At 36.8% G+C, this 21,717-nt stretch overlaps 1 protein-coding gene across 1 annotated transcript in view; it reads right to left on the bottom strand.

Moving 5' to 3' along the window:
* The window catches only part of PLD4 (phospholipase D family member 4), a 420,480-nt gene that overhangs the window by 262,305 nt on the left and 136,458 nt on the right, over positions 1-21,717 (bottom strand). Inside the window, exon 7 of the mRNA XM_044074359.1 lies at positions 19,039-19,239. Coding sequence (XP_043930294.1) covers positions 19,039-19,239 — 201 coding nt within the window. The remainder of the gene's footprint in view (positions 1-19,038; positions 19,240-21,717) is intronic.

Below are 21,717 nucleotides of genomic sequence, written 5' to 3'. Positions count from 1 at the left end.
TTGTCCAAAGGATGGTATACAAAGGAGATCAGACCCCTAATAATGCACTGCAATATCAGAAATTGAAAATGAATCCAGTCACCTAGAGTGAGAATAGAACCCATAGCCCACTGATTTTTCAGCACAAAAGGAAGTATGCTACCTGTTGAGACACTGACAGTAACAAATTATATGATCTGTACTTTTTATGTAAGGATTATTTAAACAATTTAATGCACATATATTCTGCACATGTGCTGCACTCCATATCCTGATTAAAAGTCATTTACCCTCTCATAATGGAACCTGTGTATAATGCAATGCACTAAACTGTGACACTGAAATACCTGTCAAACGAAATTTCATACTTATGTATAAAAGGTCAACTGTCATTTTTCCCTTCAGAGTTGTTATTAAAAGTTTTGCAAAATGTATGTGCAGAAATTTAGTTGCAATTCATTGCTATTTTGACATCAGTATATTGTCCCACTTGACACATGGATATTTGGTGAGTGAAAGTCATATACCAACCCCAGTTGGAAACAGAATATAATACAGTCTGGCATATTCTAATGGCCATGTAGGACTTTTGGTGAAACTTAAAATTTTCTAGTAAAATACCTTTGACAACAAATCTGGCTATTCAGCTATAAACCTTAATTAAGTTGCACTTCTAGGTGCAGTGGTAATGCAGCAGCTCCACAAAATAGGTCTATGTCATTTCAGTGAAAGGCCATATTGCCAAACGGCACTGTATCACAACTGCAGTATTTCAATCCCCCACATCCCCCTGCTAACTATATAAACCAACTCCAGGATCGCACTACGGTGTGGAAAAGGGCACATTTCCTGATTCCACCGTAATGCAATCTCAGTCACAACAGTTCAATAGACTGAATTTTCAATGCAGTGCCATTCTGCAATATGGCCATTTGCTGAAATGACATAGATCCTTAAAAAACATCACTTTCAGTAACAGATAATGTTTTTAGTTCAAATGTTATAAAAGTGAAATGTATTTACGATTTTTTATATTAATTCTTTGCCAACATAACAAAAAGTAAAAGTGTATGTTTGTTGTGAATTGAATACTGAACCTAAAGATATTTTCATTAACATAATAATGTCAATGCATCCCTAAAGTAACAACCTGAATGCCAAAACATGAGTTATGTCTTCAATATGTCTCTAAAAATGCCGTGTGAACAGTGCCTCCAATGTCAACATGCAAACCCTGGAAGGCGGGATGCTGCTAGTCATAGTCCATTGTGTGAAGAATCATAATGTCAGGAGGCAGCCATGTGTGATGTGAAATTTCTCATAACCATTCACAGGTATTATAGGTCTACTGAGCCAGCATCACTTTATTTATTTATTTATTTATTTATTTATTTATTTATTTATTTTTCATGTCCCTCACAACACCAGACACCTCTGGACTAAATTACATACGTTTAAGTCGATTGGTGCTGGATTATACATTTCCATATACTAATTACCCTTCACTTTACACTCATCATCAGTTGTACATTCAACCTTGGTCATGCTTTCTACTTTGTGAACTACAACAGTTTTTTAAGAGTATTCTCTTGCATAGTATGATTAATTATTTGTATCTTCACATCATGTCAGCATGGCCCTTCTTATTAGATAGAAATTATATATATATATATATATATATATATATATATATATATATATATATATAAAATCTACTTTTTAGCTTGCATTCCAGTACCTCACTTCCTATTACTTCAAAGTGCCTGTACTTTTGTTCAGCGGTAAGTTAAAACATTTTTTTTTGCATGGGGACAAGATTCCCTGCATAACCTGATATGGAAGTTCTCCCACCAAACTGCCAATTTGTTAAATATACACACCGATTCAGAGACAGTCTATTTAGAGATCAAGTCTGTGTATTCAAGTCTCCACATTTAGTCCATACAACACATTGGCCTGTATCTAAATTTTCAGACAGTCTGACTTAAGACTGGCAGCACTTGGATGACTGAAGCTCTTCTACATATCTAAAAAGGCTTTCAATAGGGAAGCTAAAACATTTAGCTGTGGTAGGTAGTATTTTTTTTTAAATATGTGCAATGTCTTCAATGGTTTTAGGCTTCATTGATACCACCAAACTGCACAGCACGCTGCATGCTCTAGGTCCTTCTTTGTACCCTCAAAATTGTTGCATTAACAGTACAAATCCACTTTGTCTACGTAAGCTTTCAGTCTTCCACAATAGCATTGAAAGTGTTCACTCAGCTAATATAGACCACTACTTATTAAGTATTCTTAACACTGATATCAAGAGTCGCTTCCCAAAATTCACTTTGCTCCATTCTTACATGAAATTCTTGACAAATCATGATCCAGTATATTATCTTAGCAGTATAATCAGGTTTGTAGATTCAAATCATTTAACAAATAATAATCCAAACACTACAGCCCATAAAATGTTTCAGAAAACATAGAACATAAAGGATGAAATCTGATTTAGACAGTTCTAGAGGAAAAGAGCTGCATCAGCTAAATATTTACTCTGTATATGTGACAGAATCTACTGGCATAATATCTAAAATAAATGATACTATACCTTCTCCACCTTTATTATACTAAATTATCCCTGTTAAACAGTTATTTATAGTACAAGAAACATCCAGAAACTTAGAATAGTATGTATTGCTCATTGGTGCAGTATGAAGCAATAAGAGATTAGATGCCATAGTAATTTTTGTACCATTTTCCAACTGTAAAGGTCTGCTTAGAATATGAGGACTTACATGAAACCAAAGTACATTCTTGTTTTTTTTTCCAAGGAAAAGGATTTCACCTCCACTTAGTACAGTCCTTGAGACAGGTAGCTATATGCCTTTCATTCGTATAATTCTATATGGGAGGGTGATAACTCATTCTGTGGATTTCAAAGTACATCTTTTTTTTTTCTTTCCTAATAGGCATAAGCACATTCTTCATCTTCAGTTCCCAGTCATACATCTGGTATCTCTTGTAAGAAACATATGGGAACCTTAACATTTCCCAGTAAATTGACTATCTTTGTTTATAGGTAACAGACTGCCACATTCTCTGTTAATCTAGGTCTTCTTTGAGCAGTCTGCCTCCCCATAGGGGGATACTTACTCATGACCACACCTCTCAACCATCCAGATTTTCTCAGAATGTCCAGAATCTTGCTTCACATTTTTTGGCCCATTCCTCATAAAATCTGTGGTTTTCTGGCAAATCACCGAGGACTACAGTCACTAAATAATGACATAGATTTATGTTTCTGACTTAATATCCTCCAGCAAATGCATGCTAACAGAAATCATGTTATTCTAGCAACTTTTTTTTTAAGTTTAAGAGCACTATTTAAAATCTGTCCCTATTTTTGAGCCTTTGTCCCCCCTTTATTTTAGGCTTTGTCTAGATTTCTTACACTAAGAAGTTGAGCTGTATGCTTATGACCACTACGAAAGGCATAGGTTGTGACCAGTTCTACTTTACTCCCAGGATCCATTTAGGTCTAAAACTGTAGCTCTTTATGTCTAAATGTAAAATGGTTCAAACTATATTAACAAAAGTCTACTTTTTAGCGCATTTTTTCATTTGATTTTCACTTTGAAATCTGACAGAAGCAAGACAACTATGAATCACAGTCTTTGTGGCATACACATTTCTGCTAAAGACAATCCTGTAGACAACTGGAGGCTACTTCTCTAGTTAAATAGCAACCATGACAGTTTTCTTTCTACAATTTCACTTTTTGTTTTCTTCATCCCATCTTTCAAAAGCTATACAACTTCTCTGCCAGGCCATAAGACAATGAATTCAATGAAACACATGTTACACAAAGAATTACCAATTCATAAAGTTTAGAAATTGAACAATAGAGAAAGATCTGTTACAATACAATGACATTTCTAAAACACAGTTTATACAAAATACTATTTTAATTTAAGGCTGTTTTGGAAATAGAAGAATTAGTGGCATGCCTAGATATCTACTCTGAATAACCATCTGCCAATAAATATAAATATTTTTCCAAGAACTGGGCTAGTATAGTGTACATGCAATCTATGATATAACTTTTGGAGTCATTCCTGTGAGTATAAAGGTACAATTAGTAGAACTTTACTGTTTGCTTGACATACATCATACACTTTTTCTTTTACATATCCAGATTTTTTCCTACCCCCCTTACTTGTGAGCTACATAAGCCTTTCACTTACAATATTGCAAGATCTGAAAAGTTATCTAGTCCCTGAAAAGTAAAGGAAGAATATGTCTGTGTATATTCTGATGCACTCTGAGTTAGTTAAATACTTCATGAAAAAGTGAGGCTACTCAAAAGCATCAGATATCCTTCTTTATCAAATAGAATTGCTTCATTTCCATAAGAAAATGTAATGGGGGACTTTGATATTGCATATCTTCTTTTCTTATGACATGGGTGACATATCTGTATTAGTCCTTTATCTGATGGGTAAATTTGTGTCAAAATACATTCTAGCCCACTAACTATGTAGTGTGTCCAGTTCCTATATGACCAGTCACTCATATATCATCAACAGTTTCTGTTTGTGCAAGTTTGGGAGTGGCATATTTGCAATACAGTTTCTTCCTTCAGTCTCCACAGTTTGCATATATAGTACTTAACTATTCATTTCACACTTCTTTGATTCCTGTTACATGTATGTGCATGGCACATTCAAAATTTTGTAACCTCTAAGCAAGATGTTATTTTTATACTAAGCTTAGCTGTGCAACCCAAATATGACCCACAAATTTGATTTATATATGATTTATAGAGGGTAATTTACTGACTGACTCTGTCCCTCAGAGATATAGGAGCCAGACCAGGGGTGGATTTCCAGTTACCCATCCATAGGTCCAAGTTGTACTTAAATAGGGGCAGGGAGGAACTCTGGTTCACATGGATGGGAAGTCTGTTCCAGAGAATAGGAATTAGCTGAGAAACATAACTGTCTGCCTAACATGTCCTATTTATGTTGCAAGCAAAATTTAGGTTTTTTTAATCTAGTAGTTCTGATGCTGTTTGCAGATGTGCAAAAGATTCATCAAAAGGGTTCAGGGATGCCTTGTATGACAGGCAAAGATTACCTTTCGGACAACATACCAGGCTGTAATCTTACAAAGTATGCCATATATGAGTCTCTTCTTAAACTGTTCAACCACAGCCTACTCACAGGGTTTCTGCCTGATACCTATAGAATAGCCACTATCACTCATCTACACAAAGGTAGCCCCTCTGTAGATTGAGGCCATTATAGATCCATTGGCTTCACCAGTATTATATGTAAAGCCATGGAATGTAATCATAGCAGAACTAATTTCTGAAGAAACAAACAACGTAACTGATCTAGATCCCAGTCAGTTTGGTTTTGTGAAAAGCAGATCCTGTCCCCTGACCCAGTAAGCTTCTTTGGAAAGGTTACAGGGGCTGTGGACAGTGGTCATGTTGTACACACTGGTAATCTTGATCTGTCCAAGGCTTTTGACACTGTTCTCCGTGCTAACATTGTTAAAAATGTAGAAAAAAACTGAATCACAAATTGGTTATCTGATAGATGGTTGTGAAAGTCACCGGTGCATAATCTGAATAAAAATTTAACTGGTGGGGTACCACAAGAATCAGTGCTGGATTGTTTCCTGTTTGGCATTTATTTTATAGCTATTAAGTCTAATATCCCAGAACTTTTGTTGAAAAAGTTTGCTGATGACTGCAAGCTCGGCTCTGTCATCCTCTGATACTGAACAGCTCCAGCAAGGGCTGGAATATACATACACATATACCTGGTGTACTGAGAACAGTCTCGAATTAAATGCAAAAAAAGTGTGCTATTATACCAGTTGTAAAAAAAAAAGTTGTTCCCACATCATATGTTGTAAATAGTTCTCCTATTTAGACAGACAAGGTCATATGAGACCAGGGCATTTATGTGAATAAGTCTCTATTGATTCATCTTCATGTTTGCACCATAGTCAGGAAATACTTCTATTTAGCACAGTTACTTTCCAGAAAATATCTTCAAGATTCAGAGAAATAATACTGACACTATACTGTTCCCTTATTAGGCACATCACTGAATATAATGCCCCATTTGGTATGTATAAATCAAAGGGGAGCACTCAATTAGAAAAACCCCAAAGATGCCCTACCAAGAAAAATAAAGGCCTTAGATCCTTCAAATATCCCAACAGATTAACCCAACTTTCTTTATATTTGGTAGCCTTCAAGCTGCTGAGGTGACCCCGTGTCTCACTTTTTGAGCGAAGAAAGATCCAGTTCCATTTGACCTCTTGTTTCTTTGCAAAACCAGTGGCTCCACAAGCACCTGCTCTAGAGATCTAAATCTATATAATAAAATAAACAATATGCACTGGAGAGATAGGATCCTAACTCAGCATGTTCCCAGCTTGAGGAATAAGTTACCACTACAAGTCACAGGAAGTACTACTTTGACTATCTTTAAGGATAGCCTTGATGATTGGACGGATTGACACAAATTTATGGCACACTTATCTTGTAATGCCTTGCTTGATGTGCGAGGTGAGCACTAATAAGTGTTTAAAAAGGGAGGCACAGACTTTTAAGTGGGTCTACTTAAAGTTCTATGTGGCTAGACATCTTATGGTTCTCATGATTACTTGCCTACTATTGCTCCTATGTTCTCATGTTCCTGTGTTATGCATATTACTGCAGGACAGTAGATATGCCTTAGCTATTGTTTCTCACCTTATACATATAGCTGCATATTCCTAAATAATAAATGTTATTGATTTACTCTGCTGATTTCACGATTTCACAAAATACGCATTTTGCTTTTCCACTGACCTGGATAATTGTGGATATGTGTCCATTTTTGATCAGTCAATTCCCCAGTTAATCAGACAATAAATAAAACTATCTTTTAGTATAGTGGCTTAGCCACTGCCTGTTTTATATTTCAGGTTACTTCTCAAGAATAATCCAGGCTAGAAGATGGTGAGCGGTCAACAGCACTGTTTTTTTAGCTCTGCTTCATTTTAACATTTCTGACAGGATTTTTACTAAAAAACTCCAATAGAACATTTCAAAACTTGATGGATTTACTACAAAAATTAACATGTTTGAAACTATTTTAATTGCGTTTTTCCTGTCAAGAAAACTAGAAATAATTAATTGTCTCAGAATGAGTCCCTCTAAGTAGTACTATGAAAAAAGACATATAGGCTATAATAAGTAACATTAGTGAGTTATCTGTAAAGACAGGTAAATTAGAAAGTAAAATGGACAATTCTAAAGAGGAATGTAAAACACAAGCTGAAGTGCTGAGTGAATCTCTTAAACAATAATCATCACAGATCTTGAGTATAGAAGAGGCAATGCCTGATTTTGATGGAAGATTACTTGAAAATGGAAAATAACACTGAATTTCTTCTGAAACAAGACAACTTATAAAGGGCACATAGATCACTTGCTAAGCCATCTTAAAAAAAAAAAAAGAAACTTTCACCAAGGTCAGTGATCATAAGATTTTTCTTAAGTCAAGATAAGGATTTATTCTTAAATGCTGCCTAGACTAATTATCTAGTTAAAATTAAAGGAAACATATAAGATTTGACAATGACTATTCTACATCAGTGATGTCCAAGAGAAAAGCATGTGTGCCAATTGTTAAAAGCTTAAAGAACAACAATATTGAAGCACAAATATTATTACCAGCAAAAATAAGGATTCACCATCCAGAAGGAAAGAGGATTTTAACACCTTGGAAAATGCAATGGACTTTACACAGAAAAATAAAATCTAGAAGAAAACAGAACAAATTGACTGGTATCTATCAACTTCTTTGAAGAGAAATGCAAGAGATGGCTGGTTAATAAAAAGTAAAAAAAAAATAAAGGACAAATGAAAATCAATGTATTTCGTGTTTATGAATTCTTATTAATTTAAATAAGTACTTGAATACTTATGAACAGGTGCTGCATATTACGTTTTACAAGGTGAATCATGTAAAGTTTAAACTATTCATTTTATTAAAAGTTAATCATTATTATGATGAAACTTATGTTAGGTGGCACACTTTCTGATATCTTGGCATATCTGAGTAATGTACTATTAAATATAATATAAGATGCAACAAATGGCACTAAAGAGGCATGTTAAGTTACATTCTGGGTTCTTAAAATGGTCTAGTAGTGTGCTGCTGATAGTATACTTGACATGCAATAGCACCCAGGAAATACATGCTATGTTATAAATAATTGCTATAGTCAGAAAAGTAATTACTAAAAATTGAAAAAGTAAAGTTACACCCTCTAGTGCTGAATTTATTAGTTTGGCAAAACGTGTTTGCAGTAGTGGACTGCATACTGTAAAGACGAGAACTAATATTCCACATTCATATAAATCTTGGATTAAACTTAAAAACTTGCTTGAAAAATATTAATTGTTGATGTATAGTATAACTTTGATGTATTGATCAACTGTGGACCTATGTAAATAGTTATTTGTTTATTTTATAATTGATTTGTTTATTTATTATTTTAAAACCAAATAAAAAAATAAAAAAGTATAATCCAGGCTAAAATGCCAGTTTTAAATTTTAGCCTGACACAGCTTGATTCTTCAGTTCTTTTTTCAGCTGAGGTAATTTATTTGCAGAGTTTCTATGGCCTCCCTGTATTCATAAGCTTTCTCACTGGTCTCTCTGCTTCACTCATACACAAATATGTGATTCTAGCATAATTGATGATGTGCAATTTTTTTCTGTGTATATATGCAGGAATGATGAAGATGTTGGGTGCATTAGGGAGAAATAGCTCCTGAGAACACTCATCATGGTACGAAGAGTGAGAGAGAGAGAGAGAGACATATGCCAGACAATTGTTGAATAAGCATTGCAGTGCCGTTGTACAACAACAAAGATGATATTCATAACTAAAGGCAGTCCAAAGTCATCAAACTCCTGTCGCATTGTATGACTGTTGTTGAGGGTGACTGATAAATGGATATGAAGAGTAGTAAGAAGTAAGATGGGGCATTAATCAGACGGAGACACAATGCAACTCATCTGATGCTTGCACTGAGAAAGAGGTAGTGGAGAAAACGCTGGAGATTAGAAAACAATCCAATTGGGCATTTCTAGACATGGAGAAGGAATATTACAAGGTCTCAAAAAAGCTGATTTTGGCAGTCCTGTGATTGCTCAAGATCACCTAATGATTGGTAGAATCAGGGTAGACTATGAACAGGCATCTAATGATACAAATATGAACAGTGTTGGGACTCAAGGAGAGGAGCCTGCTCTTGTTTATACTAGTGATGGACTACAAAAGCTAACAGGTTAGAAGGAAGAGGCCAGCAAATCTGCTGTATGCAGGGTCTTGATTTGGGAAGAGTGGATGGAAGTCATCTCTGGTAGTTAGTCAAGCCTCCTATCCTTAGAAATGTAACAGGTAATGATGCCATGCGTGCAGAGCTCATTTTTCTGTACACTGTTATATTTTCATGCTGCCAAAAGCCATGCAAACAAGGATATGAGAACTGCTTAGGAATGACTTAATACATCCCTACCATGCAGCTCAGGCTCATTTTTGCAGTGGGGTCACTGGTGGAATACATGCAAGGATATGAGAACTGTTTAGGAATGACTTAATACATCCCTACCATGCAGCTCAGGCTCATTTTTGCAGTGGGGTCACTGGTGGAATACATGGATACCCTGTGTCTGTGCCATTGGGCTGGCAGATGAAGTCACAGATGCAAACCATGCTACACTCCTTTGGAGTTCTGCAGCTTTTTCCTAACCTTGCTGACTGCTAACTCCTATATATGTGGCCTGTTTCAAATCAGTGAACTCCACTCAGATGCATCAATTATCCTGATTAGTCTTTCAATCATCAAGAACATGATGAGACTCACCAATTGTTTGCACTGTCTTGAAAGATTTAATGTGGTCCACATCAAAGTCATTCTAGGTCACACTTCTTAGCATGATTGACCAGGTAAAAACTTATAGGAAACTAATGTTATTATGTTTCTTAATCATTTTATCTACCAAAAAAAATGTAATTTAGAAGTTTATTGGCTTACTTGAGCATAAATATTTTTACATCTATGTTGCTATGCTGCATACAGATGCTCACATTTGTTATTGTTAACTAAAAACATGTATTTCTAAATTTTAGACACATGCTGTTATTCATGTAAGTGTGAACTACCTAGAGGTAAAAGCAGAGACCATTTTTAGTTTTTAGTGTTCACGTAGACTGAACTATACCTCTACTTATGTTAGTTCCAGAAGCTGTGATATCAAAACTGAGTCACCACGGTGAAATGTAATGTTGTCTTAAATATTCATGTATACATATTTTCTCTTGTGCATAAACACACAAATGCACACACACTACACACACATTACACAGACACACACACACACACACACACACACACACACACACACACACAGGAGCAATTTTATTTTTATTTTTATTTTACATTTATTTTTATTTTATATTTGTTGACCGGGCTGGTCTAACTGGATATATGTCCATTTTCAGTAGAGGCCCAGGGAGATAAGCTCCACATAAACAAAAATTTTAGCAACTTCAGGTACAGATAAATAAAAATATTAGCAACTTCAGGTACAGTACTATTTTAAGGTGAAGAATACAAATGTTATATAGCAGCGTAGCAACTTTAAAGTAGCAGATAATAAGAAAGAGAAAAAAACACAATTTTAAAGTAGCACATAATAAGAAAGAGAAATGAAAACACACTAACAAATATAGCAGCTTCAGGTACAGTACTATTTAACAGTGTGCGATCCAATTGATCATATAGTAGCATAGCAACTTTAAAATATGTAGTAAGAAGAAAGGTAAAGAATTTCTTTATAGGTATATATATATATATATATATATATATATATATATATATATATATATATATGTGTGTGTGTGTGTGTGTGAAAACAAGTTCATACAGTAAAATGCTTACTATACCAGTTCATACTCTGTAGTGGATCCTATATAAGAGTAAGTTGTAAAGACTTGAGTTAGCTTAACTGGGTCTACTCTCGGAGGCAAAGAAAGAGTTGGAATTAAATAGCAAATGGTTATATAGGTAGTGTTCAGACATAGTGGGGGTATGATTAGTCTGGGTTACTACATGGGCATAACCAGTGGTTATTAAGGTATTCCCTAAGTTGTTTTTTTTTGAACAGTTGCATTGAGGAGAGAGATGAGAGTTCATTGGGAAGCAGATTCCAGGATTTATCCACGGTGTTGGAGAACAGTGAATCCCCAGCCTTATTTTTGGATTTAACTGTAGGTACTAGTAGGGGGTTAGAAGGCTAGTAAGTATTGGAGTATTTTTAGGAAGATAGAGGATCTTATGGGCAATAATAAGTTGGTGAAACTGAAGTTGATTATGTAGTTCCAGCCAACCGAGTTGCTTTAGGTTTTGACAGTGGTGAGTTCTAAATGAGGAAGCAGTAGCAAATCTGGCAATATTGTTGTAGGAGGTAGCTAGTTTGTTAAGGTTGTTTTTTGATAGGTTGGTATAAATGGGAGAGTCATAGAGGAGGGTAGAAATTAGATGGGTATGGACAATAGTTGTTCGAGCTGTTGGAGTAAGGAAGGGTTTAATCCTGTAGAGGGATCCTAGTTTTCTGTTAACTGATTTTATTGCTGTGTTAATATGTGTGTCAAAGTTAAGATTTAGGTCTATTGTTATTCCTAAGAGCTTGGTAGTTGGGTCAGGAGATATGACAATGCCATCATTGGATATAACTGTGAAGTCAATTGGGCAGGACTTTTGTGTGGGAGTGAAGAGTAGTAGTTTCATCTTTTTAGGGTTCAGGAGGAGGCTATGCTGTGAGAACCAGCTTTCTACTATGTTAAGCACTGTTTGGGTAAGGGACTGGAGTTTAGGTGTAGAGGTAGCCGAGCATATTAGTGTGGAGTCATCAGCATATTGGATACATGTAGCCTGAGGAATTATTAGATTATGATCATTGAGAAAAATTGAGAAAAGGAGAGGGCCCAAGATTGAACCTTGAGGGATGCCTAGCATGGCCTGTTGCATATTTTCAAGGTAGGATTTAAACCATTGTAAAGCCTGTGTATATAGTGAGAGAGACTTAAGTATATTCAAGAGTAGCTGATGGTTAACCATATCAAAGGCTTTTGATAGGTTGATAAAGAGTGCTGAGGACAGAGTATTGTTGTTTTGGTTATTGTTAATACAGTTGGAAAAGGATAAGAGGGCTGTGGTGGTGCTGTGGAAAGGCCTGAAGCCATGCTGATAGTTAGCTAGTAAGTTATTTTGCAGTAGGTGGTCTAGTAGTTGGCGGTGGATACATTTTTCCATTATTTTAGCTAAAGGAGAGAGTAAAGCTATTGGGCGGTAGTTTGAGAGTTCAGTTGAGTTGCCACATTTATGCAGTGGGATAATGTGGGAGATTTTCCTGATAGATGGGATGGTTCCTTCAGTAATGGTTCTATTTATTAGGATGGAAATAGGAAAGGCTACTGCTGCTGCAGCTATCTGTAGATATTCTGCTGGTAGAAGGTCAGCTGAGAGGGTGCAGTTCCTATTGTCCATCTAAGTTTACTAAATTGTTAGGAACTCTGTACTAGAGTGTATGGTATTCCAGTACTTGTATTCATAGATCATAGAATCATAGATAATCCGATGCCATATAGCATGGATGATGCAAGGATGGATCAGATTAACAGATTGGCATGTATATTTGACATTTTAATATTTTGTACATGTGAAGCTTTTCTCCCTTCAAAAAATAGTTTATTGTCATCATTTTAGGATGAGAAAAGTGCACCTGTAGGAGTTGTAGTAGCTGAATACCTTACTCATATTTTATTGTCTTGTTTCTCCTCCTCAGCTGTTTGTACTACTTTACTAATAAATCATTATATTATTTTTTAACTATGTACAATTAATTTCAGTTTTACTTTTAAACAGTATAATATGCACTACATGAATTGGTTTGAAAAGAACATTTTTAAAAATAGAAATACTTCTTATACGAGACTGGGAGAGACGCATTTTCTTGTTGAACACTGTGTCATGAATGTAGACTATGCTGGGCTTCAAACGTCGCCATCATAGCTGCACATTGGATATGGAGAGTATGCCCCAATACATACAGCAGCAGCAGCATCAAATGATTCAGTAAGAACAGAGTATGCCCCAATACATACAGCAGCATCATATAATTCAGTAAGAACAGAGTATGCCCCAATACATACATACAGCAGCATCATCACATGATTCAGTAAGAACAGAGTATCCCCAATACATACTGCAACAGCAGCGGCACACATGATTCAGTAAGAACAGAGTATGCCCCAATACATACAGCAGCATCACATGATTCAGTAAGAACAGAGTATGCCCCAATACATACAGCAGCATCACATGATTCAGTAAGAACAGAGTATGCCCCAATACATACAGCAGCAGCAGCATCAAATGATTCATTAAGAACAGAGTATCCCCAATACATACAGCAACAGCAGCAGCATTGCATGATTCAGTAAGAACAGAGTATGCCCCAATACATACAGCAGCATCACATGATTCAGTAAGAACAGAGTATGCCCCAATACATACAGCAGCAGCATCACATGATTCAGTAAGAACAGAGTATGCCCCAATACATACAGCAACAGCAGGATCACATGATTCAGTAAGAACAGAGTATGCCCCAATACATACAGCAACAGCAGGATCACATGATTCAGTAAGAACAGAGTATTCCCCAATACATACAGCAGCATCACATGATTCAGTAAGAACAGAGTATGCCCCAATACATACAGCAGCATCACATGACTCAGTTAGAACAGAGTATGCCCCAATACATACAGCAGCATCACATGATTCAGTAAGAACAGAGTATGCCCCAATACATACAGCAACAGCAGGATCACAGTAAGAACAGAGTATTTCCCAATACATACAGCAGCAGCAACATCACACGATTCAGTAAGAACAGAGTATTCCCCAATACATACAGCAGCATCACATGATTCAGTAATAACAGAGTATGCCCCAATACATAGAGCAACAGCAGGATCACATGATTCAGTAAGAACAGAGTATGCCCTAATACATACAGCAACAGCAGGATCACATGATTCAGTAAGAACAGAGTATGCCCCAATACATACAGCAACAGCAGGATCACATGATTCAGTAGGAACAGAGTATTCCCCAATACATACAGCAGCAGCAACATCACACGATTCAGTAAGAACAGAGTATGCCCCAATGCATACAGCAGCAGCAGCATCACATGATTCAGAAAGAACAGAATATACCCCAATACATACAGCAACAACAGCATCACATGATTCAGTAAAAAAAGAACAGAGTATGCCCCAATACATACAGCAGCATCACATGATTCAGTAAGAAAAGAACAGAGTATGCCCCAATACATACAGCAGCATCACATGATTCAGTTAGAACAGAGTATGCCCCAATACATACAGCAACAGCAGAATCACATGATTCAGTAAGAACAGAATACATACAGCAGCATCATCATCACATGATTCAGTAAGAAACGAACAGAGTATGCCCCAATACATACAGCAGCATCACATGATTCAGTAAGAAAAGAACAGAGTATGCTCCAATACATACAGCAGCAACACATAATTCAGTTAGAACAGAGTATGCCCCAATACATACAGCAACAGCAGGATCACATGATTCAGTAAGAACAGAATACATACAGCAGCATCATCATCACATGATTCAGTAAGAACACTAATTTGTAAAGGATGGCTAGCTGGCCAGTAGAATGGTATAAGGAAAATGTCAGAAGGATTTTAGTACTGTCCAGAATGGTACATCTACCATCCGATGAACCTAGCTTGTGGAATGCAGTATCCCTGATTCTAGCTTCCCAAATCTACAAGTCATTCATTAGCACTACTGGCTCTATTGCAAAATTACAGTTATAATATGTTTTCACTTTACAGGATGTTTCTCTTCTTCCCATAGTTGCACAACTGTGGAGTTAACATTTCTTTGGGCTGCAAATTTTTAAATAATATCACCTGCAGTTTCAGCAGATTTTTTTTTTTTTTTTGATGAGTTTGACTTGCCCTGTTAACTGTTAGGGGATTATGCTTCACTTACTTGTAGAGGAGATGCATAGAACAGTATGTTTTCTCAGTTGACCGGGTACTGGAGCCCTCCTCTCAATAAGATGGTCAGTGATTACAGTAACATAGTTGAGCCAGTTTGTTACTGATCAACGTGACAAAATTAAGTGTCTACCTGCCAAAGTGTGCCTATCATGGCATAGGTTACTGCCATGATAGGCACCTTGTCTGTCAATACATACTGTAAATAAATGCCCTCTCTTCACAGAGTATATCAGGTATCTAGATCCCAGTCACTTTGGCTACTACACTTCTGGCATGATTCATCCTCTACAACAAAAACTAACATGACAACAGGTAGTGTCCACATCAGTTCCAGTCATTCATCCTCTACAACAAAAATTAACATGACAACAGGTAGTGTCCACATCAGTTCCAGTCATTCATCCTCTACAAAATAAATTAACATGCCAACAGATAATGTCCACATCAGTTCCAGTCATTGTTCTTTATATTACATTACATTTGCTTGATGGCAGCAGGAGACTAAGTCTGTCAAGTCTGCCCTTTTAAGCTCATATAATGATTTATTTCCTGTCCTCCCTACCTTCCACCCTTACCCTTTTTCCACCTGCCCCATGCTTGCATGAATACCTTTGTGGATTCCCTACCCACCACCCATTCTGTAGTCCATGCTATGTGTTGATAACCTCATATGTGTAAAAAAAGTACTTTCAGAGATGCAGAGATTAATTACTCTCTACAGTCTTCTGCCTGGGCCTTCTCCTTCCTTCTCTGTCATTCCTGTTCTGTCATTCCCTTTGGAAAAACAAAGTACCCACAAACTACCACATAGGTGGTAGCCCCCTAAATACGGAAGATGAAATAAGGGATCTGGGGACCCAAGTAGATAGTAATCTCACCTTTGATAATCACATTGCCAAAGTAGTTAGAAAATCCTTCTATGTGGCCCACCTAATCACAAAAGGGTTTGCATCCAGATCGAAAGAGGTCATTGTGCCCCTCTACACATCACTCATCAGACCCATCATAGAGCACAATGCCCCATTTGGGATGTACCTTACAAGACACCTGCAACAGCTGGAAAGACCACAGAAGTACCTCACCAAGAGGATCACTGGCCTCAAACAGATGCCCTATGCAGCTCGACTGAAGAAACTCCAGCTGTACTCGGTTGCATACCACCTACTCAGAGGTGATGTCTGCCTGACATACAAGGCCATGTCCAACCCAGAATTGATGGACATACTCCACCTAAAGAAAACCATATCCCATCGAGCCACATGCTCTAGGGCTCTAAACCTCACCACAGCAATAAATAGGATGTGCTGGAGGGATAGATTCCTGTCCCAGAGACTACCCATGCTCTGGAACAAGATTCCAATCTACATTAGGCAGAGCTCCTCACTAACACTCTTCAAGAGAAATCTTAACGAGTGGATGGGAGACAGAAAGTTTACCCCAGGGATCACTTCAGTGGCTCTGCTGGACAGAGGCACAGGGAACTAATCTAAGGGGTGGCGAAAGCCAACACATTCTGGCTAGGCTTATAAATTCCTTTGGGCAGATAGTCTAGTACCTATCTATGAACCTATGAACCTATAACAACCCATTCACATCTCCCTGGTATGAAATTATGCACTAGTATAAATGCATAACACCAAAGCTCTCTGGCTAAGTCTGCAGATGACTGCACGCAAGGAGCAGTCATTGAATCCCCAAATGATTTAGTCATCCTGGAGAAGTGACTGTGTCAAATAAATAACTGGTGTCAAAATCATGGTCTGAAACTAAATGCCAAAAAATACATTATTGTATCCTTTGGGAGGTTATCTCCCTCAGGGAACAACCTGACTGACAATACACCTCTAACAGTTGACCCAGTTGTCCAGGATATGAAAACTTATGTGGATAGTGATCTAACTTTTGACCAACATGTGTCTATTGTTGTAAGAAAGTTCTTCTGTATTGCACATCTTATAAATATAGGAGCTAATCCTAGATCTAGAGATGTCACTGTCCCTGTTTAGTCAGCCCTCATTAGGCCAGTCATTGAATATAATGCTCCCTTTGGCATGTATCTGTCAAGACACATGCAACAACTGGAATGCCCAAAGAGATACCTTAGTAAAAGGACATAAGGCCAAAACAACATGTCTTAAATGGACTTACTCAAAACTCTTTCACTATATTATGTATCCTCCAGACTGCTAAGAGGTGACTTGTGTCTACAAGGCATCCACTGACCCTTTACTGATGGATTTACTGCATTTCAGCAAGACAAATGCCATCAGAAATACTCAGTCTAGGGATCTAAACCTCATCTCCAACATCAACAAAACAGTTTGGAGGGACTGGTATATTTCACAAGATACCACTGCTGTGGAACAGACTCCCCATCCACATGGAACAAAGCTCATCCCTGTCTATTTTCAAATGCAACTTAGATCTATAGCTACGGAACAGAAAATGTCCTGCAGGACTGGCCTCTGTACTACTAATGGACAGATGCAGCTCCTGAATGCTTTATCATATGCATGGATCCCCTCAAATTATCTATGATATGATTCCAGTTATTCTTATTAGGGGTAATATGTAATTATCGACCATGGGATGGGTAAGGCCAATCTGTAACCAAATGGGATGGGTTATTTTGAGCATATAAAGGGAAACTGGCTAAGTTTAAAATGACCTTCAAGAGCAGCAAGACTAGTACTTACCTATGAACCTATGAACCTATAGTATAACTTTCATCTTGTCTCAAATGAGGTCATATTCCTTCCCTCATACCCAGTGGATCTTTCTGGTAACTTTTGCCTGGATTCTTTCCAGCAGCCTGATGTCCTTTTCCTTATATGGCCTCTAGAACTGCATACAGTACTCAAGGCATGGTCTGGCTAACCAGTGAGTACAAGTATTAGTTCTTTGCTTCTGGAATTTATCCGTCTGAGGATACTCCCCAGCATTTTATTTGCTGTTGTCATTCACCTCTCACTCTGTTTTCAGTGGTACATTCCATATATGATCAATGCCTCAGATCCATTTTTTTTCTCTGTTAACTTTGGTTCCTGTTCCTCCAGCAGATAATTCACACCAGGCTTGTGGCCTAAATGCAGTATTTTGCATTTGTTTGCAATGAACTTCAAATGCAACATTTCTGACCACTCATTCAGCCTTTCCAAACTTAATTAGATGTTTTCCTTATTTTTCTACTGTTGCTGATATTTTCATGTCATCAGCAAACAGGCTGGTCCTATTCTCTATTTCCTCTACTATCTCGCAGTGAATAGTACTTGGACCCCATATAGACCTTGGAAGTATCGCAATAATCATTTTTCATATCCCTGCTAATGTCCCAATCACAGTATCTTGATAGTGAATGGCCATATGACAGAGATCTAGAACCCCCCCCAAAAGCCTTCCTGATGAGTTAGGATGGCACACATGTACCCTTTATTAGCCTGCATGATTAAATATTTGTATAAATGTTTTCTGCATTAACCTGCTCTGTTTCACTGCTCCTGCTGCTCAGCATCTTGCTGTGTGCACATGTAAATGATGTAGTTTGCTTTCATGAGCCACACGTCAGCAGTTTTGTAAAACATGTCAATTTGAAGGATTGTGTTGACAATGCCCAGAAGTGATGCACCATGCAGGAAACAGCTTTTTCCCCCAAGTAGTCCATCCTCTTTTGGATTCAAAGAATTATAGATGGCTGCTGGACAAGTCTCCTTAATGCCAGTAGACCATTTTTATGAATCCTGAATCTTGCCATTTAAATTACATCAATTTATCATGATCCTCCTATTTTCCTAAAAGAGCACAAGACATACAATAAACTTCTATTGCTAGTTAGACATTAAAATTAAATACAGAGTATGTACTTACTGTAAAATATACACTTGCTGATGTGCCATTAAACTTCAGCTCTAGGGGATTGGCCTTATTAATCTTGGTCGTATAATTGGCTGGCCATGGATCAGGAATACTGGCATTGTGGTGCCCAAGAGCCCAGTATGTCTGAAAGATTTTCATTAGATCTTTGGCAAGGTGGCTGCAGTTATATATCACAGCACCAAGTTCTTTAACCTGTAATTATGCAAGATGAGTGAAGAAATTAAAAACAGAGGCAGAAGTATATAGATAGATAAACAGACAAATATAAATACTTGTATAACATTTCAGTTTAAGAACTCATTAGTAAATAATTTCATACTTGCTTTATATGCCTTAGAGCATATAACAGTGAAGAAGATTCTGAAACAATAAAATGTGTTAGCCACTTGTAAATGTAGTGTTGGTTGTAGGATATTGCATTAACATCAACACCGTGCAGCTAGGCTAGAATATAATAATTCTCAAGACCCATTCAAATAAAACTATTTATACCTCCATGTGGTTCATTCATTGATTCTACCACTTCTCTGTTATACTTGTTCATATATACGGGACTGAGTAGTGTTTCCATACCTCTCAGCTGTCCAGATTTTTGCAGAATGTCCAGATTTTTGACTCATATTTTTGGTCTGTTCCTCATAAAATTTGTTGTTTTCTGGATTTTTGTGGCAAATCAGTGATTGAATAAATTATATAATGACAGGCATTTGAGTTTCTGACTTCTTATTCTTCAGATAATGTATGGTAACACAAAACATTTTATTCTACCAACTTTCTAAGCTTATAATAGCAACATTTACAATGTGTTCCTGTTTTGGGGGACTTTGTCCCCCCCCCCCATTATTTTTGGCTTTGCTCAGATTTTTTTTTTTTTTTTTTGTGATAAGAAGTTGAGAGCTATGAGTGTTACAAATAAATAAATGAGGAATAAGTTGCAGACCAACATAGCTAGATTAAAACCACATTGAATATAACACCATCAAAAAAGATGGAAGTTGAAACAGACAGATAATAATATTATTATAATGGCAGCTTATTTGAAGTTTCTAATATTAAGCTGACCTTTCTAAACCCAATAAGAGAACAAAGCTACCATGAAAAAGTGAAACAAACTCCATTGATTTTTATATAATTATAGTGAGAAGGGAAAAATTAATTAACTCAGAACAGGATATTATAATAAGGTAGAATGATCATTACATTTCAAAATGTTTATGTTAAATGGTATTGTTGAAGAGCTTTGCTACATATACAACAATGAAAATGATAAATTCAAAACTGGCTATTAAAACCCCTAAAAGGTAATTCTATTGCATGGAATATTTGAATCTTAGAATCATAAAGAGAATTATTCCATATTATATAGAAATTAAAACAAAGAGTGAGAAGGTCACACTGAAAAACCAATCAGTAAAAACTAAATGAAAACTGCAGCCAAGATAGAACTTCCAATGAGTGACCTCCCAAACCTCCTGTGACAGAGCCACATGGGATATATGCAGATGACCCTTATGAACATCAGGTGTTACAGCTATATGGTGATTCTGATTGCCCATGACTTTTACGTTTGAAGTCCTTTTAATGGACAATTTCAGGCCAATAAAGCCATTGGCTTGAAATTGTCTATTAAAACGACTTCAAACGTAAAAGTCATGGCAATCAGAATCACCATATAGCTGAAACACCTGATGTTCATAATGCCTCTGTCACAGGAGGTTATATAGAAATAAATATTTAAGATTACTCCTGACAGTTGTACAAAACTTGTCACATGGGTGATGTGTACACTATTTAGTAGCAATTCATCATAACTATCTGTCATTAAATCCTTGATGTAAAAAGTAAGCTGCAACCATAGAAAGCAGTATTTCTTTTAGGTAAAGCCTCATTTCTAATCAAAATACTTGGTTTATTTTAGCTGATCTAAACAAAATGATGTCATTCTACAACATTATCATCCACAGTGTTTGTGGTTCAGTAATGAATTAGAGTTCTTAAATTTGCACAGCCATTCTACTATTATATTTTGATGATTTTATCTGAAGTGGGTTCACAGTACATAAGTTATGTATTGCTTTAATTTTTTAGGTGTGCTGCAACAACAATCATGATTACTGGCACATTTGACAATGGAATATTCAGTTAATAGGCAGATGTACAATAACAATGGCTCATCTTAATGAAAAGATTAACTGTAAGAAGCCAATTCTATCAATAAAAAGCCATTTCCATGGTGCAGAGGGATAAAGCCCTAAGTGTGACCCAGGCAGCCTCGAATCAGTTAGTGCTGGATTAATCAGTTGGGTTGGAATGACTGGCTTACACTGCTGCTTACCTATCCTGAGGTCTGGAGGTGCTTGAGTCACACTGGTGGCTACTGGTGAAGACTAGGGTATTACATCACATTGGACTAGGTCAGCAGTACACAAGGATCACCAAGCAAGCAACATCTTGAATTGAAGGTGTGTGTGTGTGTGTGTGTGTGTGTGTGTGTGTGTGTGCGTGCGTGCGCGTGCACGTGCGTGTGTGTGTGAATAAACTCATGAATACCTGAGCAATGGAATCCGCATTCTGACATATCATCTGTGCAACACTTCTCAAAAGGTAATGAGGTTAGGGACCCAATGGTTGAAAAAAATAAATAAATAAAATCATGCTGCTTGCCTGCAT

The sequence above is a fragment of the Protopterus annectens genome, chromosome 6.part0 (genome assembly GCF_019279795.1).
Source record: "Protopterus annectens isolate FY-2018-M chromosome 6.part0, PAN1.0, whole genome shotgun sequence".
Taxonomy (NCBI): Eukaryota; Metazoa; Chordata; order Ceratodontiformes; family Protopteridae; genus Protopterus; species Protopterus annectens.
Note: the sequence above shows the minus strand (reverse complement) of the source record. Positions and strands in the feature narration are given on the sequence as shown.